At 38.9% G+C, this 25,172-nt stretch overlaps 1 protein-coding gene across 1 annotated transcript; it reads right to left on the reverse strand.

Annotated features, from left to right (window-relative positions):
- Positions 1-392: 392 nt before the first annotated feature.
- On the reverse strand, positions 393-24,961 carry LOC141554524 (cocaine esterase-like). Its single transcript, XM_074286499.1, has 15 exons — positions 24,623-24,961; positions 16,447-16,651; positions 13,556-13,694; positions 12,432-12,565; positions 11,983-12,136; positions 9,750-9,854; positions 7,828-7,926; positions 7,053-7,172; positions 5,734-5,832; positions 4,959-5,078; positions 4,524-4,595; positions 3,738-3,885; positions 3,048-3,167; positions 1,223-1,304; positions 393-638 (listed from the first exon to the last, which is right to left on the reverse strand). The coding sequence occupies exons 1-15, from the start codon at positions 24,690-24,692 to the stop codon at positions 548-550; spliced, it is 1,758 nt and encodes a 585-aa protein (XP_074142600.1). The 5' UTR covers positions 24,693-24,961; the 3' UTR covers positions 393-547.
- Between the last annotated feature and the right edge of the window lie 211 nt (positions 24,962-25,172).

Genomic DNA, 25,172 nt, shown 5'->3' on the forward strand with positions numbered 1-25,172 from the left:
CAGCTTTCTTGTTTTCGTCAGAGGATATTGCCCTCTGATGGTTCTAAATCCCATAATTCCGGGGACTGAGGATACTTTGCTAGGGGGAGAATGGCCTGAATGATCTTATCATATGACAATGGAGCTACAGTTTTAAGAGATCCAGCTTGTCTAACCCCTTCATTCAATAAATGAGGAAACTTAGAATCAGAGTAAAAGTGACTTGCCTGATCAGACACAGCTTTGAAGTGTCAAAGGCAGGAATTGAACCCACATCTTTCCGATTGCAAGCTCAGCATTTAATCCACTAAACCAGGCAACCTCCCTTCTGTCTAGTATCGCAAGGTCTCATCTGAACATCAGGTAATTCTTCTCTAATAGTAATAATGATTGAGAGTCAAAATATGCGACACAAGGTACCATATATTTAGTAGAAATGAAGGAATCATTCAAAGGAAATGATTGGAAGTTACAAGACAGGAGCAGCAGCAAAAATGGTTCAGACTAGGACTCATTTCCCCAGGACATCCCCTGCTTCCTTCTTCTGAGGCAAGTTCTTCACCCAGAGTTACATCTTCTCTGACATCATGCCGGTCCACACAGACAAAACCTCATCCAGTTTTGGGTCAGCCAGTACAGCAGGTCTGCACCATTTGGGTCTCATATAGGTTCAGGAAGAAAAGGTGGTCAGTGAATTAGCAGGTTATAGCAAGCCAACATCTGCTTGACCAATCTAACTGCCCACTTCCAGAAGTCTGAGAAGCTGGGGGAGGGGAAGGAGGGCAGTGAAGGTGGGAACCATAGAGATAAGACCTGTTCATCTCCCTTGAAGCAGGCTGGCTTAATCTCCCCTGTGGCTCTTTGATGAGAACCATCTCAAGCACTTCAGGGAGAAAGTACAATATGATTCCAGTGGAGAGCAAAGAATAGCAGAGCTAAGATTTGAAGTCTGGTGAGCCAAGGACAAAAACAACAATGTATACACACACACACACACACACACACACAAATCCCGGCTCTCTCTCTCTCTCTCTCTCTCTCTCTCTCTCTCTCTCTCTCTCTCTATATATATATATATATATATATATATATATATATATATATATATATGTGTGTGTGTGTGTGTGTGTGTGTGTATCATGTGATTCATGTGATTGCTTTCCCCTATGGAATAAGGAATCAAGAGGCCCCTTTCAGAGAGCTTTGCCAGAATTATTGGGATAGCCGGGGGCAGGATGCTCACCCATTTCGAACAAAGTTTGCCCAAAAAATCATTCTCGCCCCAGTGGACAGCTTTTCCTCTTGTGGTGCTGGTCCATATAAAACTAAAAACAGGAAAGAAACAGCTTCATTAAGATCAACATGAGGTTTAAGTGTTTCTCTCACCTCAGTGTACTCCTCTCCCTTTTCTTCTCCCAAAATGATCCTGTTCAGGTCTTCTAAGTCATTTTCCTAAAATGCAGTTTTTAACGTGTTGCACCAGCACTAGGAAAATTCCCAGGGTTTCTGGGCCCAGCTCTACCTGACTCCAAAGCCAAGTCTTGACCTAAAGAACCAAATGGTTTTCTGACTCCTCAGGTAAAGGTAGGAACTTTCTCTGCTTAGGACTTTCAGAGCATTTGATAACCTTCCCTGGGCACTTCTTACATTCTGTTTTCCCTCCTCAGTGGGGAAACTAGGTCTCTTCTAAGTTACAATAGAATAGCACAAACTCTTAAATCTTTGCAAACTGACCCAGGCTCCAGAAAATACCTGCTATTCAGCATGGGTAATGAAGAAAGGTTCAGGCATTAATACTTGAGCCATAAAGAAATGAATTCTCTGGCCAGGGCAAGTCACAAGAGATCAATGTGTAACTTGGCCTAATTCTGCCAGAATAATACCAGAAGGGTGAAAATAGGGGCAGAATGTTTACACAAAAAAAGTATTTTGGAATCATCCATAACATAAACTCACATAATTCCTAAATGAGACTTTTGTCCAATGATAAAGAAGTGGATGTACTAGTAGGAAATTGGATCCAAAAACGATGGCAGGAAAGAAGGGGCAGAAAGAAGGAAGAAAAAAAGATGGAGAGCAGTGAGGAAGGATGGAAAGGAGAAAGAAGAAAGCCTTCCAACCCAATGTGCAGAATCTCTGTGGTGGATTTATGGAAATTCAAGGAGAAGAAGCACACAGGATGAGATAAGAGTGATAGGTGAAGGTCTTCACAGGAGGAGAGGTCGAGGATTGGTGAGGTCACTGGTCCATTGACATGGGAATGGGTATTTTTGTATATGTGTTTTGTGTCTCATCTTTCCTTCTATGTAATAAGCTCCAAGAATTCAGAGACAATGACTTATTTATTGTATTTTCTCTGGTTCAATAGAGGGCTCTGCATATAGGATAGCCTTAATCATATAAACTGAACTGAGAAACTGATTCTATTCTCCTGCTCATCTGAATAAGCAGGTTGAGTTAAAGGACCTCTGAGGCAGATCTTCACAAAGACCCTCCAAACAAACCCTTTTTGACATTCAGACATTGGGCCATCTGTCTTACTGAAGGTCAGATAGCATCTTGTTCAGTGCTTCATGACCCTTAGATTTGTGATACAGCCCAGGTGGAACAAAATCCCAGCTCTACCATTTATTGACCATGGGAGATTGGAGAAGACATTGAACCTGTGATTGCCCAATCTTAGAGTATAAAATGGGAATAATAATAGCATTTAACTCACAGGTTATAGTGAGGAGCAACCTATAATATGTATGGAGTCAAATCATTTGTAAAACTATATGTGTTTCAAAAATGTTCACTGTTAATAGCTTGTGACTTTGGGAATCCTTTCTTCTCTTTTAAGTCTCAGTCCTTCCTTCCAAAATAGGGCTGATCATTCTACAGCCATACACTACCCACTCAGGGCTTTTGAGAGGATTAAATGAGCTCATATGTGGAAAGATGAGGAATTGGCATTCATTTTGATGTCACAGAGAATAGAGCAGGCAACAAGGATGATAATCTATAGCCCCAGGGATTCTGCCCCTTCTCAAGTCCCCATTTGCCCAATCAAAATCTCCATTGCTTACGAGCTCCAAAGACAAAATGCAGCTCATCTTTATAGTCCACTTTCACATAACCTGGCTCGTTGCTGCCAAATCTAGTTGGTCTGTGCTGGAATGCATAAAAGTAGACTGGAGAGCTGGGACCTAGGAAAACATGAGAAATGTCCAGTTAGAGACATGTTAAAGATAGAGCAGAACCCTAGGTTGATTCCCTCCTTTGGGGAGATGACTGTAGCTGGGAATTAACAAGGAACCCCCTAAAGGGCCGTCCCTTACTGTCCAAGAATGATGCTGTGAGGAAGGACACGTGCTGGGGTCTGGAATAACCACTTGCATTGGAATCTTGGCCTTGTTGTTAACTGAGACCTTAGGGGAAACGCTTTTATTTGTTTGAGGCTGATCTTTCAGTTATAATTCCTTAACTATCCTTATGGGACTGTTGTGAGAATCCAAAAGGATAAGGCTTATGAAATGCTGTGAAAAATAGGTATTTGCTATTTTTTCTTGTTAATTCCTACTAAGCACAACTTTCCTAGGGTTAGGAAGTATACAGAAGGCAAGAGAAGAAAGGTCATTGAAACAATTCAACCAATCTAAAGGCCATCATGCTAAGCCCAGAAGGAGATCACCTGAGTGTGTGCACAGACAAGATATGTCACTCCAGAAACAAGACCTTATGCCACAACTCCTGTAAATGCTTAAGGCTCTACTCACTCTGTTGATATCTGGCCACCCTGAAGGCAGGAAGGTTAAAGAATAAGTTTCCCACCATCTCTTGAAATTGAGCTTGAAGTTCTTTGGGATCCTCAATTTTCTCTAAATATGTGTACATCATTACATCTATAGTACCAGGAGAGAAACCCTATGTGAAACACAGGAAGAAACATGTTAAGAAACAAAAGATTTTACATGGGGGTAATTTGGGGAAATTCTGTTACTTGATTAGGAGAGATGAGCCTACACAGTCCAAAACCAAATACAGTAGAAGGAAGCTTTCCAGCACATTGGGCAGAGTCTCTGTGAAATCCTAGGTCGCATAACATCCTTGTGCTGCCTCCCCAGAGCCTAGTCTTTGGCAGTTCAGTTCTTCAGATATCAGGCAACCACTTATTGGGGATGGTGGAGAAGATATTTGCCTCATCCACAGGAGACTGAAGACCAGGTTGAGTGGTACAGAAAATAAAGCACCACACCTGGAGTGAGGAAGAACCGAATTTGAATGTAGCCTCAGACCCTTATTAGACATGTGATCCTGAGCAAGTCACTTAACCTCATTTTCATTTGTAAAATGAGGATCATAGTATTCTCTATCTCACAGGATTGCTGTAAAAATAAAGTTAAACAAATTTGAAAGTTACTTTGCAAAGTTAAGGTATTTCACATATATGATAGCTCTTGTTGTTATAGATGATCTCTAAAGTTTTCTTCCAATTCTGAGACACTGAGTCTAAGATTATGAAGAAAAATGTAAGAAAGTGAGTTTACGTTTATAAATCTTACCAAGAATGGATTTAGCAGTATTTGTCGGATGTTTTCTCTGCTTAACTCTTTGAACTTAGTGATCCCTAAATTCTGTATGTGGAGAAAAGGACATCATGAGAGCACTGCAGAACTTTATACTTTTTAAAAATTAATGTAGATCCATGGGAGGAAGTCAAGGCTGTTTTAAAGTTGAATGGGAAGTCTCAAAAGATAGTAAGTCCCATCTCCTTGGAGGTCTTCAAATAAAGGCCAGACATCCACTTTTGAGGGATGTTGTAGAAATACAGGTCTGGGTTGGCCTCCACAGACATCCCAAATCCCTTCCAACTACAAAATTCTGTGATTCTTTAGAGATCAAAAATACCAAGATTCCCCAAAGTTGTGTACACCTAGTCTTGTCATGCCATTCCATGCATGCAGGAGAATGGGTGGTAGAAAAATCAAGGATCTTACAACAGGAATTATCAATCCATCTTCATTTCTGTTGACATGGAACTTTATAGAAGCCAAGGGATCTTCAGGATGTTTGGGGAAGAATTGCCCATTAATCACCCCAGGTATTATCTTGAAATACTAAAGAAAAATAAGCAGAAGGAAGATTAGTCTTACTTCAAAATGTTTACCCCAAAAAAAAATCCTTCCTCAGTTCATAGCTTCTTTGCTGCCATTCTGCATTATTGTAATAGCTTCTTAATTATCTCACTGTCTTCAGTCTTCTCCCAACTCCATCTCATCTGTCCTCCACATGAGAATATATATTTCTGAAACTGTCAGTTTATCATGGTACTCTCACAACTCTGACCATGGAACATATTAAAATAAGGATGAATATTAGAAAAGAATATCAAGATAGAAAAGAACCTCAGAACAAAGAATTATAGAATGTGAGATGTTAGAACATAGAATGTCCATTGCTGGAAGTGCGACTAAATTGCAAATATTTAAAGCATATCCTATGCTGAAAATGCAATGAATCCCAGAAAGTAAAATGTTAAAGCTGGGAGAGATCTTGGAGTTGGGAGGATTTTTAGAGGTCATTAAGCATAAGCTCCCCATTTTACATAGGAGGAAACAGACCTATAGAACTAGTGATGTATTCGAGATCCTTCTCCCATTGCCCCCCAAAGGAGGGAGATGAGATGAAAGAATGTCAGGAATAGGTTATTCAGCCCCTACCCTGGGCTAAGCTGACAACTCTTACTGAATGCTTCCATTTCATCTTACCTACCTTGCTAATGGCCATAATCTCCCTTTCTGTTTTGTTTCTTAAGCACTCAACTAAGGAGGCTGAACTGTATTTCTCACAAGCAAACATGTGGGCAATGACCTGCAAAGAAACCACAAAGAATTAGTATTCTCATAACTGAATCCTTAGCCTACACACCAATAGAAAAACCCCATCCCATTCAATAGAAAAACCAATAAAGAATCATTTATATGAGTGATTATACAAGCATATAAGGAGGAGACCAGGCTGGAAGCTGAGTGCCCAAAGGGGGTGAGTCCTGCCAATCATGAACCTCCTGTTTACAGGGCTCAGTGCCAGCCAATGGAAATGGTTATGGGCAGGAGCAGGTTACAATGAGTTGAACCATTTAGTCAGAGTTGATCATCACTGGCTCTAAAGGAGAAGAAATGTGTCTGGTACATTGAAAGTTGCTGCTATTGGCTCAGAGACCTCAGTACAGGTCACGGCTCACTCACCAACACATTGTGTGATCCTGGACAAGTCAGAGAATGACAGAACTACAGAAGTCAAAGGGACCTCACAGATGATTTCATTTAACCTGTATCTGAGTGCACTTAAAGAACTCTCTCTACTGTTCTGGGATTGTCAGGAAATAGAATTTCCCAAAATCCCCCAGAAGGTTGGGAATTTTTACAGGGGAAGAAACAAGTTTCAAGAAGGCAATTCCCCTAAGATAAAATGAATATTAACCAGAGCTGGGGATAAAATCTTTCCTTTCTGTACCTTAGTTTCCTTCTCTGTAAAAGGGGACTGTTGGGACAGATCATTTCTATAGTACCATTCAGCTTGAACATTTAGTGATTCCAGTGAGCCCTCTTATAGTGCAGAAAAGCCTGAAGGTCAGTGAGAGCAGGCCCTGGGGCTGGGAAGCCAAAAATCTTAAGGAAAGATAACGGCTTATAAAGACTAAAGGACTTAAATAAAAAGACATATGTAATTCATATAAATATATATCATCATGAGAGCACTGCAGAACTTTATACTTTTTAAAAATTAATTTAGATCCATGGGAGGAAGTCAAGGCTGTTTTAAAGTTGAATGGGAAGTCTCAAAAGATAGTAAGTCCCATCTCCTTGGAGGTCTTCAAATAAAGGCCAGACATCCACTTTTGAGGGATGTTGTAGAAATACAGCTCTGGGTTGGCCTCCACAGACATCCCAAATCCCTTCCAACTACAAAATTCTGTGATTCTTTAGAGATCAAAAATACCAAGATTCCCCAAAGTTGTGTACACCTAGTCTTGACATGCCATTCCATGCATGCAGGAGAATGGGTGGTAGAAAAATCAAGGATCTTACAACAGGAATTATCAATCCATCTTCATTTCTGTTGACATGGAACTTTATAGAAGCCAAGGGATCTTCAGGATGTTTGGGGAAGAATTGCCCATTAATCACCCCAGGTATTATCTTGAAATACTAAAGAAAAATAAGCAGAAGGAAGATTAGTCTTACTTCAAAATGTTTACCCCCCAAAAAAATCCTTCCTCAGTTCATAGCTTCTTTGCTGCCATTCTGCATTATTGTAATAGCTTCTTAATTATCTCACTGTCTTCAGTCTTTTCCCAACTCCATCTCATCTGTCCTCCACATGAGAATATATATTTCTGAAACTGACAGTTTATCATGGTACTCTCACAACTCTGACCATGGAACATATTAAAATAAGGATGAATATTAGAAAAGAATATCAAGATAGAAAAGAACCTCAGAACAAAGAATTATAGAATATGAGATGTTAGAACATAGAATGTCCATTGCTGGAAGTGCGACTAAATTGCAAATATTTAAAGCATATCCTATGCTGAAAATGCAATGAATCCCAGAAAGTAAAATGTTAAAGCTGGGAGAGATCTTGGAGTTGGGAGGATTTTTAGAGGTCATTAAGCATAAGCTCCCCATTTTACATAGGAGGAAACAGACCTATAGAACTAGTGATGTATTTGAGATCCTTCTCCCATTGCCCCCCAAAGGAGGGAGATGAGATGAAAGAATGTCAGGAATAGGTTATTCAGCCCCTACCCTGGGCTAAGCTGACAACTCTTACTGAATGCTTCCATTTCATCTTACCTACCTTGCTAATGGCCATAATCTCCCTTTCTGTTTTGTTTCTTAAGCACTCAACTAAGGAGGCTGAACTGTATTTCTCACAAGCAGACATGTGGGCAATGACCTGCAAAGAAGAAACCACAAAGAATTAGTATTCTCATAACTGAATCCTTAGCCTACACACCAATAGAAAAACCCCATCCCATTCAATAGAAAAACCAATAAAGAATCATTTATATGAGTGATTATACAAGCATATAAGGAGGAGACCAGGCTGGAAGCTGAGTGCCCAAAGGGGGTGAGTCCTGCCAATCATGAACCTCCTGTTTACAGGGCTCAGTGCCAGCCAACGGAAATGGTTATGGGCAGGAGCAGGTTACAATGAGTTGAACCATTTAGTCAGAGTTGATCATCACTGGCTCTAAAGGAGAAGAAATGTGTCTGGTACATTGAAAGTTGCTGCTATTGGCTCAGAGACCTCAGTACAGGTCACGGCTCACTCACCAACACATTGTGTGATCCTGGACAAGTCAGAGAATGACAGAACTACAGAAGTCAAAGGGACCTCACAGATGATTTCATTTAACCTGTATCTGAGTGCACTTAAAGAACTCTCTCTACTGTTCTGGGATTGTCAGGAAATAGAATTTCCCAAAATCCCCCAGAAGGTTGGGAATTTTTACAGGGGAAGAAACAAGTTTCAAGAAGGCAATTCCCCTAAGATAAAATGAATATTAACCAGAGCTGGGGATAAAATCTTTCCTTTCTGTACCTTAGTTTCCTTCTCTGTAAAAGGGGACTGTTGGGACAGATCATTTCTATAGTACCATTCAGCTTGAACATTCAGTGATTCCAGTGAGCCCTCTTATAGTGCAGAAAAGCCTGAAGGTCAGTGAGAGCAGGCCCTGGGGCTGGGAAGCCAAAAATCTTAAGGAAAGATAACGGCTTATAAAAACTAAAGGACTTAAATAAAAAGACATATGTAATTCATATAAATATATATTTCCACACTTATACTATGTTAGGTTCTTACTAAATGCTACTGAGATAATGAGATATTAGGTTCTTACTAAGTGCTAAGTCAGTACTTAACAATTCTCTTGTTCCGGCCTTTAAGGGGAGTTTTACCCCTTTGAACTTCTGGGGAGGAGCTTACATGCTTAAGAGGAGCAAGTTCATTGGTTGAAGTATTTCTCCCACAAGCCCCTGAGTTATTCCACGCCCATTCTCTGGAAGGATAAAAGAAGAAGGTAGAGTCTGGATTGGGTCAAGGAGAAGATGTCCTGTGGATTCACAAGTCCAGCAATCCCATACTTTTGGAGGAGTCTACTCTGGTTCAGAGTTGGGATGGCTCTCTACAGGAAGAAGAGTCTGGCCAGGAGATTGAGTTGAGACAGCAGATCTCCTCCCAGAGAGCGATCGGCAGTTTCTGGAGACAAAAGAACATTACATTTTGGCGCCCAATGTGGGGCAAGGACTTTTGCTTATCCTGACAAGGACTTATTCTGAGTCCTTCAGAGGAGCTAGAGTTCAAAGGGGTAAAATTCCCCTTAAAGGCAGGAACAAGAGAATTGTTAAGTACCGACTTAGCACTTAGTAAGAATCTAATATCTCATTATCTCATTAGCACTTAGTAAGAACCTAACAATACTACACAAACAAAATCAGATCAAAAAGGGAAAAAATGAGAAAGAAAATGCAAGCAAACAACAAAAAAGTGAAAACAGCATGTTGTGATCCACACTAACTCCCCACAGTCCTTTCTCTCATTCCTGGCTCTCTCCATCACAAGACCGCTGGCCTGAATCTCCTCACTGTTGAAAAGAGTCACATCCATCAGAATTGATCTTCACATAATCTAGCTTTGCCACGAACAATGTTCTCTGGCTCCTACTCATTTCACTTAGCATCAGTTTATGTAATTCTCTCAAAAGACAAGGAACTCACTCTTGTAATGGACTCTGAGCGAGATGAAATCAAGCCAGGTTGGATGGTCACATCCATCTCCTTCATTGTCCTGTACAACAAGGCTTTGGACATGGGGGACAGAACCTGGGGGAACAAAATATAGCAGAGGGGAAGAACAAACAGTTATTGGAGGTCTAGATGGGGGACAGAACCTGGGGGAACAAAGCACAGCAGAGTTGGGAGGAACAAGCAATTATGGGAGGCCCAGACATTCCTGGCTGAGCAGAGACAGGGGAGACTGAGTCTGAAAGCCAGGACCAGTAATACCCTGTGCCACCCCAAGCTAACCATCTAGGGACAGTTACTAACAGCAGGCTCTCTGTGGTACCCCAGCCTTTGGCCTTTGGGCACATCCAGGCCTAAATCCTAGTTGAACAAAAAGGGAGCTTAATTAGAGCTGGATGTTGTCTAGGTCTCTCTGGTGACTGAAGCCCAACGTATGCCTGGGCTTGTTCACTGCATCTCTGCATCCCTTAACTACTTTTGTGAGCATGAAGGAGACAACAGGTGTGAAGTGCTGTGTAAACCATAGTCTACCATGTCAGAATCATAGACTGACAGCTGAATTCATGGTCCTCCTTTTATATAGTAAAGGATTAAATATATATATATATATGTACATATATATATATATATATATTTATATATATACATACATGTATATATATGTATATATACATATATATAAGTGCTGACTGTGACAACCACTGAGCTTAGCATTGGAGGTACAGAAACAAAATCGAAACACTTCTACCCTCAAGGAGTTTACAGTCTAATGAGAAAACCAAGGCTAGGGAAAGGATTTGTTCAAAACCACAGAGCTAGTAAGTGGCAGGACTAGGATAGGAACCCAGATCCTCTCCCAATCATACTGCCTCCTCTCAGCTACTATCATCCTTATCATCATTATCCCTCCACTGATGTCCTTACCAGATGCCTCATCTTAGCCATGCACCTGTGTCAGGAGACCATATATAGGTCATGTCAAATGTGTCAAATACACTGCTTGAGACTGACACCTAGGTGTTCCAGAAGCAGATTAAAATATAATTGGAAGGGGCAGTTAGGTGGTGCAATGGATAGAGCTCTGGCCCTGGAGAAAGGAAGAATTGCGTTCAAATTCCCCCTCAGACATTTACTAGGGATCTGACCTTGAATAAGTTACTTAACTCTGATTGCCCCTCCAATAGATGTATTAGAAAATATTTGACAAAGTAAATAAAAATATAATAAAACAGAACATTGTGTTTAAAAATGAAGTCATTATGGAGCCCACAGGGATCCATATGTAAAGATTAATAACCTCCATATCAATCACAGTTCGACACATGCCTACTAGATAGAATTATGGATTGGGAGTGAGAAGGGCCTTGAGATTGAATTTTGCCCCTGATGATTTGTGATCCTGAGAGACTTTGGGAAAGCTGTGTAATCTCTCTCTGCCCTGGTATAAAATGATATTCCATGCTGTTAAGAAGATTGAATGAGATCCCATAGGTGAAGGATTTTTCAGCTCTTCAAATGCTATCTATTTTATTAAGTCAGTGGAATGAAAACTACTAGGTCCAATCTGGAAAAGCTTTGATTATAGGCCTACTAATGAATCTTGTGAGAATGATCTAAAAGCCAACCTGGATAAGTTGGAGGTGAATGGTGCCTTTTTCAGCTATAAAAAGTCTTTGATTAAGTAAGAAGGGCAGTTGGGAAGTTTACTGGGATTTCCATAGGCAGGTAAGAGTAGGTGCTAAAAGAAAGAAGTCATCAGTCCCAATGTTTCTAAGACAAAGAAGTATAATAACACAGATAAGAAAAACTCTGGCTCTTGGGTGTGACTACAATAAACCTCTTTCCACACTGAGGTCATTTCTTTCTTTGTTTAAATACTATTTATTTTTCCAAACATGGGCAATGCTAGCTTTCAACATTCACCTTTGCAAAACCTTTTCTCCTTCTCTCCACTCTTCCTCCTTCCCAAAGATATTAAGCAATCAGATATAGGTTAAATATATGCAAATTGTTCTAAACATATTTCTATATTTGTCATTCTGCGCAAAAAAACCCCAAAAAAATCAGATAAAGGGAAAGAACACAAGGAAGAGAAAACAACAAATGGTGAAAATACTTGCTTCAGTCTCTATACTTCTCTCTGTGGACATGGATGACCCTTTCCATTACAAGTCTTTTGGAATTTATAAGGTTGTTTATCACTTACATGTGAAGAAGCATTTATTCCCCCAATGGACTCATCAAAAATGGTCACACGGCCAGGATCTCCGCCAAAATGGGCAATGTTCTCCTGAATCCACTTCTGGGCAGCCATCTGATCTAGGTAACCCCAGTTGCCAGGTGCGTGCTCATCCCCAGTGCTGAAAGACATATTAGACAAGGATTGAGAATTCCTAAGAAGAATACCAGTTTCATAATCACAGTCCAGCTCACTCACTTTGAAAATGAGGACTCTGAGGCTCATAAATTGACTTGACAGAAGTCACACACATCATTTGCTGCACAGCCATAATTTGAACTTGGATTCTTTGGCTACAAATTTAGTGCTTTTTCTGATATAATAGGGCTTGATTTGTTGGGGCAGCAAAGAATGACAACAAAACTAGGATCTTGCCAGGACAAATGACTCACATTTCACTTGGGGGTAAATCTTACCTGAAGAACCCAAGGAGGCCCAGCCTGAACTGGATAGTGACCACTACTATGTTCTGGGAGGCCGACAATATCGAACCATCATACGTGGAAGCAGAACCAAAACGGAAACGGCCACCATGGACCCACACCATCACCTGCAAAATATCAGCCACCAAATGTGGCTCTGTTGTTCCCTTACTCAACAGGAAAACACTGTGTCCTGTTCCCTTTTGCCCCATAATAAAGTAGCACTAAATGTGAGTAAATTTCTTATCAAGATACTGTATATCAAGAGGTGAAATAATGGGGGCACAACCAAGATGGCAGACAGGACACACAATTCTTTCTGAACTTCTCCTTGGACCCTCAACTAATTACCAAAATCAGCTTCTGAATTAGTTCTAGACCAGCAGAATTCGAGAATATTGGGAGTGTAGCAAATTACAAGCAGAAAATAATTTTGAAGATCAACAGAAAAGGTCTGTTTTGTCAGGCACAGGGAGGTGGCCAGGCCCAAGATGCCAGCTCATGCTGTGCAGAAGACGGGGCGGGGAGGAGGCAGCATGGGGGCGGGTATAGTCTCCAAAGTGGTGCAGACTCCATGCTGTGGAGAATTTACAGGGAAGACTCTACCACAGTGCTGGCTACTCTGCCCTGGTTGCAAGCCAGGAGATCAGCAGAGAAGTTATAAAACATCCAGCACAAACAAAAAAGGTAAACAGTGAACCCCAAAGCACCTGAGTTTCATGGGACCTGGCCACACCCACCCAGCATCAGGAGTGATTTAGCACAGTCCCAGCACAGCTGCTGCCATTTCCTGGTGGCTGTAGAGGAAGCTTGGAAAACCTCCCTTGCCCTAAAAGTAGATTCCAATTTTTTTTAAATGATTAAAAATGCAAAGCAAACTCTAACTATAGATAACTTCTATGGTGAAAGAGAAGAACAGATTTCACATCCTGAGGAGACTAAAAGGAACTTGTCTCTGGATGAAGCCCCAAAGGGTGATATAACCTCCCCATCACACAAGGCTCTCCTAGAAGAAATTAAAAAGGATCTCAAGAACTGGAAGAAAAATGGGGAAAGAAAAGGAAAACTCTGCAAGAATTTTCATCCCATGCTGTAGATATCACAGAGATTTGGCTTACTGGCAATCTGGTCCCCTCTTTTGCATGGTCAGGAACATAGATATTGAGGTACAAACAGTCTTCAGAAGTAGCAGGAATAGAGAAGTTTATGGCCAAGGACTTCCTCCCTCTTTCTAGGATAGTAATATCCTGCAAACACCTGGAAAACAGAAGAAAGATTGCACCTCATGAAAACCCCAGAAAGAATCCTGGCCATTGCAGAGTATGATAATATCAGGTTCCAACTGGGATCTAACTGCATTTCCACTCTTGTCACACCACGTCCCCTTGATTTAGGCTAAGAATGACAACATTAACAACAGAAACAATAAAAGCGATCTCCAAGATACATGGAAGAAAACATTTCCAAAATAAAGGAAATTACCAAAAGAGAACAAAATCATATTGGAACAACAGAATTATGGGTGCAACATACCTAATATGTCCTGCCTATTAATGGAGTCAAGCCTGCAGAAATGGCATATTTGAATCACTTTATTCGACTTAAAAAAAGGTATTTTATCCATCTGTGCTGGAATTCATAAAATATAAAATATGATAATAATTTTCCCCTGACTTCTATCTGAACTTCATAGAAAAATAAAAAGGTTTGGTATAGTGGCTAAGAGACCAGCAACTGGAGTAGGAAAAATGAGTTCAATTCCATTTTAGGCACAAATTAGCTGTGTGATCCTAGATAAGTCATGTAACCTGTCACATTCTCAGTCTCTTCATCTGAAAAATGAAGATAAAAATAGCAATTACCTCACTGGGTTGTTAAAATGGTCAAATAAGATAATATATTTAAAGTGCTGTTACAAAAAGCTCTGAAAACAGTTTATTAAATGCTTTCCTTTAAGGCAAATGAGGACCCAGTGGTAGAATCCTAATCCTGGAATTAGGAAGCTTGAACCAGTTCTTGTAACTCCAAGACAGGATTCTTTCTGCTACACATTCTGGTGATTCTCAAGGTTTTTGGTGTCAGGATTTCTTTATACATACTATTAAAAATTATTGATGCTCTTGGGGGAAAAGTATTAATAAAAAACTAGGTAATTTAGTGGATAGAGAGTTGAAACTGGAATCAGTAATACTGAATTCAAATCCAACCTCAGACACTTACTAGCTATCTAAACCTGGGAGAATCACTTAATCTCTATCTGCTTCACCTTCCTTATGTGTAAAGTGGGAATAAGAATACCTACTTTCCAGGATTTGTGGAGGATCAAATGAGATGCTGTTATTAATAGTAGTAGTAGAAGTTATTAGTAGTAGTCAGAGTACAATGGTATTATCAAAAGACCCCATGGAACTCAGCAGGGTTGGGGAGTAAGCCTGGGATGAGCTGTCACTGCCCACAGCTTCTCCAATTGCAAACTGGTCCAGGGGCAGAGTTACCACAAAAGCTCTTTGAGAGAAGAAGAATCCTTTATTCAGCAATTCTCATGAGAAAGCAGATGGCTCATGGGTAAGATACACAGAATGCAGACTCGGGAGCAAGCTTTATACCATTGGTTGTGTTCTTCATCCCTGTCTTCAAGGTTCAAATTGCTCAGATTTACAATTCTGCCTAGTTACAGTTGGATGGATTTATCAATTACAATTGATCAGATTTACAACCCTCATTATTCAACTATTCCATTTATCAATGACTTCATTCTGACTTGACAATATCTGTGGAAACCCAACTTCTCATACTCCTACACACTCATACTCTTCTCTGTACTCATCATTAATTGGTTCCAGTAGGCAGGACAAGTGGCAAAACCCACAAGTATGAACATTTTCCCCTTAATATGTAGATCTCAAGTCCACAGCCCAAGTTCACAGCTCCCAAAGGAGTAAGTGGGGCTTCCAGCTGCAGAGAAACAAGGCAGACTCTCCCCAAACCCCAGGCTCCTCCCTTCTTGCCTCAACTCACTCTCTGAGAGGAACCATTACCTTTATACTCTTCCCTGACATCATGCCATCCAATATTTCTCACCTGGATGCAGAGGCAGAAGCCATGGTCCCAAACCCTCTGCCACCCAGGGTTCTGGGCCCTCCCCAGGGCTCAGAGATGCCAGGAGTCCTGGGTCCTGCACGGCTGCCTCCTCCATCACTACCCTGTCTGTTACTTCTGCCTGGGCTCCTGCCACTGTTACTTGCACCATCCCTGCTCTTGCTCCTGCTGCTTTTTCCCTATGGGCCATGCCAGCTGCTCAGTGCCCCTCTCCAGTCCCACAGCCAGGAGACTGTACACTGCAGCCGCAGTATCTTGCAGAAGCTGCCCCTCAACCTGCCACCAACGGGCATAACCTCAGCTTCATAGCCTACAACCTGATATTCCTGCACTGCCTATCACTGGGAAGGAGCTGCCCACGGCTGAGACCATTAGGGATAAGCTGTCAGGTAGGGGCCCTGTAGTACACTGGATGGTCTTTGTTTCAAAGAAATGTCCCATGGCAAGTCAAGGGAGGGAAGGGGTGTATATGAGGAACTGAATCCTAATTTTTAAAATGTAGGCATTCTTAAATCTTTAAAGTAAACACATGAAGGTTGAATTATTTTGGTCTCTATGACCTCTTCCTCCTTTTATAATTTATGAGTCAGTGAATCTGGGCTCCGAAATTTGCTAGCTTTGTGACTTCAGATGAGACATTTAATCTCTCAAGGTCTTAATTTTCCTATCTTTAATATTATATGTACTAACTGCCTCACCACACTGCTCTGAACTCTGAAGTCTGATATCAGTGAAGACAAATTAAGCAGTTTTTCAAAGCTGTATAGCCCTAGAGAAAAAAAGGAATGTTTATTTTTTTATTTTAAGAAACAGAATTGTGTTTTAGGCACTGGGGGAGATACAAAGTTTGGATAAGACACATTGGTACCCTATGCCCATCTGGCAAGAAAAGGTTGAGGATGTCACTTACATGGGTGGATAAGAAGTAGCATTTTTCACTTCACTCCATGGTTCTGGTGGCTGTGGAGGAGAAAACCTCAGGGCCCCAATAGGAGGTCTGGCAAAAGGGATTCCCAGGAAAACATTGACTCCTTTGTCAAATCTCTTGAAGCTGATGTGAGTCCCACGGATCTCTCCATATTCTGTGGTCCTTATGGGGTCATCAGCTTTGTCCCCTGTGAACAAAGGTGAAGGGAATTCAAGGGATAGGCAGAGGATTGCTGGAGATGTCCATATGTTTCCCTCCCTATCACAACCCACTGCTCTTTCCTTCGATAGGAATGCAGGCCTTCTATTTCTGCCATATTTTACATTAGTATAGTTTTGCTGTATAGTTCTTTTTGCAAATTTTTTAACTTCTATATAAATTTGGACACTATCGCATTTGGTGCATATATTTTAGTATTAATATTACTTCATTGTGTATAGTACTCTGGCACAATTTGTAGTTTCCTTATGTTTTTTAATTAGATTTATTTTTGCTTTTGCTAGATCTGAGATCAGGATCAATACTCCTCTTTTTTTTTAAATTGCAGCTGAAGCATAATAGAATCTACTCCAGACTTTTCCTCTTTGCTCAAAATGTATCTCTGTGCTTAAAATGTGTTTATTGTAAACAACAAATTGTAGAATTCTGGCTTTTAATGTAATCTACTATCTGCTTTTATGTAAGAGTTAACACCATTCACATTCACAATAAAAATTTTATTACTGTATTCCCCACATCCTATTTTCCCAAGTTATTTTATATCTCTTCTTTCCCCATTTCCCTCCTCACTAGTGTTTTTCTTATTACCTCATCTCCCTCAATCTGCCCTCCCTCTTTTCAGCCCATCCTCCATTTCTCATCCCTTTCCTTTCTACTTCTGCCCTACCCCTTTATTAGCCTCCCCCTTTTCTTTTCCCTTTTCCCTCCTACTCCTTATAGAGCAAAACAAATTTCTATATCAAACTTTGAGGCAATCTTTGTCTCTCTTTGACACAATTCTTTGTGTCTCTCTTTGACACAATTCTTTGAGACAATCCATTGATATTAAGGTTCAAACAATGGTCATCCCTCTCACTTTGACCCCTCAACTGTAATAGTTCTTTTTTGCTGCCACATGTGTTGTAATGTATCTTCTTTTACCTCTCCTTACTTCTAGCACAATCTCTTTTCCATCCCAGTTTCTTTTTTATATATTATCATATTAAAGTGAATATATACTTACACCTCTAAGTATACCCCTAACAAAGATACAGTTCTCAAGAATTACACATATCATCATCCTGTATAGGGATGTAAATATTTTAATTGTTCAAAAATATAAGGGATTTTTCCTTATGCTTCTCTTTTGTTCTATATTTGAAGATAATTTTTTGTATTCAATTCTGATTTTTTTCATCAAAAATAATTTAAAATCCCCTATTCACTGAATGTTCATTTATATTCCTGAAAGATAATGCTTAGTTTTGCTGGCTAGTTGATTCTTAACTTCAGTACAAGCTCTTTTGCCCTGTGAAATATCATATTCCAGGCTTTTCAATCCTTTAAAGTTGAAGGTGCTAGGTCCTGGGCAATCATGATTTTGGCTCCTGTATATATGATTTTTTTTCTTTCTGGTTATTTGCAGTGTTTTCTCCGTGATCTAATCATACTGGAATTTACCTACTATATTCCTTGGAGTTTTTATTTTGGAGTCTCTTTCAGGAGATGATTGGTGGATTCTGTCAATGGCTATTTTGCCCTTTAGTTGAGGATATCAAAATAGTTTTTCTTGATGATTTCTTAAAAACATATTGTTCAGGTTTTTTTTTTCATCGTGATTTTTAGGGAGTCCAATAATTCTTATATTCTCTTTGCTGGACCTATTTTGCAGGTCAGTTGTGTTTCCAATGAGGTATTTTACTTTTTTTTCTGTTTTAATTTTTTTGTTTTGTTTGACTGGTTCTTGATGTCTCATTAAGTCATTCACTTCTATTTGCCAATTTTAATTGTTAATCAATTATTTTCTTCAGTTAATTTTTTTATCCCCTTTTGCATTTGGTCAATGGTGCTTTTAAACGATTTGTTTTGTTCATTGGATTTTTTTTTTCATTTTACCAACTCTGTTTTTTAAGTTGTTCTCTTTTTCCATTTCATCAATTCTATTTTTAAAGATGTTGTTTTCTTTTTCCATTTTACCAAATCTATTTTAAATGGTTTTCTTCAGTACATTTCCCCCCATTTCACCAAAAGCATTTTTAAGGAGTTGTTTTCTTCAGCCAATTTCTGTGTTTCCTTTCCCAAGCTTTCCTGCAAAGCTCTCATATCTTTTTCCCCATTTTTCTTCTAACTCTCTTTTAAAATCCCATTTGAATTCTTCCAAGACAACCTTTCAATTTGAAGATGAATTCATATCCCTCTTTGAGCTTCATCAGGAGGCATTTTGCCTTTAGTGTTCTCAGAGTATGAGTTCTGTTCTTCCTTGTCCCCATAATAGTTAATTATGGTAAGGGTTGTTGTTTTTTGTTTATTTTTGAAGATTGAGGTGTGTTGTTGGAGCACAGGGGAGATTGTCCAAAGCTTTCTCTACAGAACAAAAGATATTTTTAGTTTCCCTTGGGCAGTGGGTGATACAGGTTTCCTCCCTTGGCTGGGTGGGTCTGGCCAAGTCCCAACTATTATGCTGGAGTTCCGGGACTCACTATTTGCCTTCTGTAGTTACACTATTGGTTTCAGTTAGTCTGCTGATCCACTGGACTTCTCAATCAGGACACAGTAGCCAATGCTACTGTAATTTGACTAAGCCTCTCATCACTATATTCCCCACTAGTGGGACCTCTATGCCCAGGGCCTCCTTGTGCAGTGCCTGTGCTGGACCACCTCCCTTCCACTGCCTTCTCTTTCTCTTCCCTTCCCCCCCACTTTATCCAATTGAGATAGAACTTTCCTGAAGTCCTTCCAAGATATCCTCTGCTGAACATTTATTACACTTCAAATATTTATGGGTTCTGTCTCTCCAAAGATCCATTCTGATCTATTGTTGATTCTGAGGAAAACCAGGAAGAGCTCAGGCAACGTTCTGTCTTCTCTCTGCCATCATGTCTCCACCACATGTTTCTTTATTGGTGCTAGAAAGGTGATGACTGAGGTTATAAAAGGAGACAGATTTTTGGACTTGTACAATTTAGGAATTTGTTCTTCTAGGCTATATATATTATGATGGCTTTGGTTTTTGTTTTGTTTTTATTTCAGTGGGATAGGGAAGGAAAGGGAGGGAGAAAAAAGTCTTCTTTGAAAAAAGAAAAATTAAATATTTTTTAAAATGATTTGTAGAGTTAAGAAGTCCTGATCATTTCCCCTCAATCAGATATACTGAAGCCAGATCCCCTGAGCTCCCTCACGCCATGACCTGAATCCTTACAAAAGTTTTGAAGGGGAACCACTTCAGATGGTACTGTTCTAATCCATACCTGACTAAAAATACTCCTTCGAATGTCCTTAGGATGTGGTCATTATTTCCCTTGAAGCTCTTCAGACATGAAGTCCTTGCATTTTTAGACAGCTCTGGTGCTGCCTCAGGAACTGTCCAGCTTTGGGATCCTGAAGCTCAGTCAAGATACAGCTCCCCAAAAATTCTACCCACAACCTAGTTTAAGAAGGCACAGATCTCAAACTATTATAAAGAAGTAATGACTGAAACATTTTTCTGCTGGCTAAGAAATAGAATGGTAAATCAGTGGAACAGATTAGATACAAATTACCTTATAGTGAATGACCCAAAGTAATCTAGTATATGACAATTGCAAAGATCCAAGCTTTTGGAGCAAAAATAAAAAAACAAGCAAACTATTATCTGATGAAAAATCACTGGGAGAACTAGAAAATAGTATGGCAGAGTCTATGTATAGACCAACAGTCACCCCATATAACCAAGGTAAGATCAAAATGAGTATATGATTTGCACTTAAAGTATGATATCATAATCAAAGTAGGAGTGTGTATAATAATTTATCTGTGAAATCTAAGAGAAGATATAATAAGAGAAGACTTTAGGACTAAAGAAGAACATTACTAAATATAAAATACATAATTTTGGTTTTATAAAATTTTTTTAATGTTTACATAAACAAAACCAATGCAACCAAAATTATAAACAGAAAATAGCGGGGAAATTTTTCAACATATGTCTCTAATAAAGACTTCATCTCTCAAATATATGCAGAACTGAATGAAATATAAAAATATAAATCATTCCACAATTGATACTTTGGCAAAGGATATGAACAAATAGTTTTCTGACAAAAAAAGTCAAAGCTCTCTGTAGTCAGATGAAAAAAAAATGTTCTAAAACACTATTGATAAGAAAAATACTACAGAATATTATTGTTTTGTAAGAAATGATCAGCAGGATGATTTCAGAAAGGGCTGGAGAGCCTCACATGAACAGATGCTAAGTTAAGTCAGAAGAACCAGAAGAAGATTGCACACAGCAACAACAAGATTTTATGATGATCAATTCTAATGGAGTGGCTCTTGGCATCAGAGTGGTGACTCAGGCCAGTTCCAATGGTCTTATGTTCGAGGGAGCCATGTGAACTCTGAGAGAGGACTATGGGGACTGAGTGTAGATCTCAACATAGTATATTCACATTTTTTAATTGTTCTTTGCTTGTATTTTGTTTTCTTTCTTTCTGTTTTTCCTTTTTGATTTGGTTGTGCAGCATGATAATTGTGGAAATATGTGTAGAAGAACTGCACATGTTTATTATATATTGGATTAATTGTTGTCTAAGGAAGGGGTTTGGGGAAAGGAGACAGAAAAAAATTGAAACATAAGGTTTTCCAACCATGAATGTCAAAAACTATATGCACATGTTTTGAAATTTTTTTTTCAAATCTTCTTAATTTATAAAGAAGTAAGAGGGGGAAGGAATAAGATAAGGGAGCTATATAGGTTTATATAATTAACAGGTATGGAATAAAGAGAGTTGGGAAGGATGGGATGAAAGAATAAGGGAACAGTCATTGGAGGGGAAATAGATTAAGTAATAAGGCACTATCAGGTAGTAGTGAAATAAAGGAGTCAGTAAGGATAGGAAATAAGAGAATCACAAACTTAATGCTAATGATAACAATCAGGAATATAATTTATTAGATAAAAAAAGCAGGAATTGTAATCATGATATCAGACAAAATTAAAGCTACAACAGATTTAATCAAAAGAGAACAAATGGGTCAACTACACTACATGCCAGCCATTTTAATCAACATTATATTGGACTATTTAAAATCACTAGATAATATAAGATTGGAATATTTCTATGGTGTGGGAAATGATGAATTGGTATATTTCTCAAAATATAGAAAGACTTGTACTTATGAAGCATGATATTATCCATCTTCAAAGAAACAGAAGACAAAAAAGCATAATAACAACTTTACATAGATGCATATGAATGTATTTGTGTACATGTGTATGATTAGAGATATCTATATATACACATTTGTGTGTATATCTATAGATAGATATAGATGTAGATTTGCATGTATATTTAAAATATACATGCTTAATTGTTGGCTGCTAGAGGCATGTGGTGGGGGGGAAGAAAAGAGAGAGAAAGAATGAAGTAAAAACCGTCCAGCAGAGAACAAAAAAAAAAAAAAAAAAAAAAAAAATAAGGAAGCATAGGAAAAAACAGCTCCAAACACAGTAAGTAGCATTTATTTTATGGGTTTTCTTGAGATGGACGTTTATTATTTCATATATTAAATTCTCACATATTTTCTTTCATATTTTGTTTCTTTTATTGATATCTAAGGAGATGATTTTAAGCTCAACATTACACAATGATTTTGCTTTAAGATTCAATAACCAATAATCCAAGGCTTAGGATATAAAAATAAAACAAATATTATGAAATGTTCATACTAAAGCATGTTCAGTTATTAAGCACAATTTTTTTTCTACTATGGTGTAAAAATCAATCATTAAAATGCAATGTAGTGCCTGAGGATGTAGCCATAACCCTAAGTCTATCTGGTCTTGGGACTGCAGTAATTATACAAACAATAATGTCTGTCAAATAAGAATATAAGCCTCAAAGACAACTTAAGCCAAAAAATTCATATTAGAACATTCAACTCCATCTCTAAACCATAGAATTCAATAATGGGGTGTATATTAGGCCACTCTCAACTCTACCTCTAAGACATAAAATTAGTACATCAGTGACATAAAGCACCAGGTCTCTCTGTCTTTTTACTCTAAATTTATCTTCTTGATCCTGGTTCTTTGCTAAATTCTTTTGGAACTTACCTGGCTGTTAGCTTCATAATAAATCTTTGCCTTGTAACTTGGAGGCAAATTGAATTTGCTAATTCTTTTGCCATACCTGTGGCACTGACATGGGGACTCTAACATTGTTGGAGTATCAGATGCTTTAATCGCCTCTTTTCACTCCTATTGGATAGTTGGGACATTTCAAGTACCTGGGAAGGCTTGTCAGGTCATCAGGGATTCTTTACTTAGCAAATTTTCTTTAATTGGAGGTACTTGGACTTGGGAATTCTTGCAATTCTTGGGATATTCCCTTCTGACCTTCCTGGATTACTAGAGCAAGCAAGCTGCTATAGCACTAGGAATTCCAAAGCTCATAGCAAAGATGGGACAATCCACCTCTCTGCATAAGGATTCTCTCTTGGGCTGACTTAAAAAAAGAGACAAATTCAGTCTAAAAGATTTTAAAGTTAAGAAATTTCTTTTGCAATACTGATTGGCCTCAATATATCTTAGAAGACCAAGACAAATGGCCAGTTAATGGATTCATTAACTATAACAACATCCTGCAGCTTGTTTTGTTTTGCTGCAAACAAGGCAAATGGATTGAAGTTCCCTATTTCCAAATCTTTATGGCCTTGTCCTAAGATCCTAAATTAAAACAGCATTGCTAGCTGCTGCTGGCAAAATTTAATAGAGGTGAATTAAAAAGAAACACTGCTCTCCTAGATGACCCTCTCCTTTCTACTTCACAGAATCCCTTGTCTATCCCCTCATTCAGTCTTTCTCAGGAGGTTTGATAATACCTCCTGGGACCATCCCCTTATCAAGACCATATGTCCAGCAGTGTTTTGTTTTGTTTTGTTTTTTACTTTAACTTTTTATTTTCAAAATATAGATATGGATAATTTTTGACATTTATCCCCACAATAACCTGTGCTCTAATTTTTCCCTTTCTTCCTCCTTCCCCCCCCACCCTGTGTCAGCAAGTGATCCAATATATGCTAAACATGTGCAATTCTCTTTTTCTATTTTATGCCGATAAGTATCTAGAGATATAAAACTTCCCCTAAGAACTATTTTGGCTGCATCATATACATTTTGGTATGTTGCCTCATAATTGTCATTCTCTTGAATGAAATTATTGATTGTATCTATGATTTGTTGATTCCCTCACTCATTCTTTAGAATAATATTGTTTAGCTTCCAATTGCCTTTGCAGAAGTTCTAAACAGTATCATACTTGCCAAGGAAGATCTCTTCATAGCAAGCTCTCCTTCTAGGACTTATTTTGCCCACTGATAAAGATATTTTCTTTTCAGTGTTAACCTTTGCTATCTTCCTCACAGGAACTTTGGCACACTAAAGAAGTCAGTCTACCTAGCAAGATGGCATCTCAGTGCCATTAATCCCTGTTGCCATTCAGATTTCAGGTTTTGAATTCTTTTGCATAGGACCTGCACCACCCAGAGGGGATTCCCCACCCCAATTCTTTCACCTCATCACAACTACCACTAACCTGATCATTTGCACCTCATCACTTGCACACATCCATTCCATTACAAATTCTTTCAGGGCAGGAACTGTTTTGTCTCTGTCTTCATATCTTCCAATGCCTAGCACAATGTTTGGCACTTAAATTAATGTTTTTAGATTAGATGGTTGTTTTCCAGAGTTATTCCTAGTAATAGAAGCATTTTATATGTAATATGTGTAGAAGACATAAGGTAAGCAGCAAACCCAGATCTGTCGAAGGAAAACAAAATTAACTACAACCTCTCAGCTCCAGCCTTTCCAACCAGTCAGTGAGGGCAACAAAAGAAAAAATAACCACAAACTATATACACTCCCACCTTCGCCCAGAAATCACTCCTTACTCTGGGACAGACTGACAGAGCCACTCACCTTGGGCTGGAATTAGGAGGCCCAGAACACCCCAAGTCAAGAGAATGGACAGCAGGAAAGTCTTCCCCATCTTTCTCTCTGCACTGGTTATGGCTGATGAGATCCCAAAACTGAGCTTTAATATAAGATCAGCTGGGTCAAAGGGCAGCTGGAAGCTACTGGCTTTGGAATTGATTTCCTTGTTAACATTTGCTCTAGGGCTCCTTAAAATGAGAATTTAGATTACAATCCTAAAAGTCAGATGAACAAGTTTACACACCCCACAGAGATAAGCTAATAATGTTTAATAAATGGCTTTCTAAAGAACTCTCTGTTCTTTCCCATCTTCCTAACATTTCAAGCTACTGATCCTAGTAGAAGATAGTAATAATTAATAATAATAATAGGATTTATGTAGCAACAAGGCACATACACTTATCTAATCAGAACCTCACAACCTTGTAAGGCAAGTGCTATTATTATTCTCTCTTTACAGATAAGGAACATAATGTTGAGAACTTTAAGTGATTTTCCCAGGATCCCACAGCTAGTAGGTGTGAGGCAGATTTAG

This window comes from Sminthopsis crassicaudata, chromosome 2 (genome assembly GCF_048593235.1).
Source record: "Sminthopsis crassicaudata isolate SCR6 chromosome 2, ASM4859323v1, whole genome shotgun sequence".
Classification (NCBI taxonomy): domain Eukaryota; kingdom Metazoa; phylum Chordata; class Mammalia; order Dasyuromorphia; family Dasyuridae; genus Sminthopsis; species Sminthopsis crassicaudata.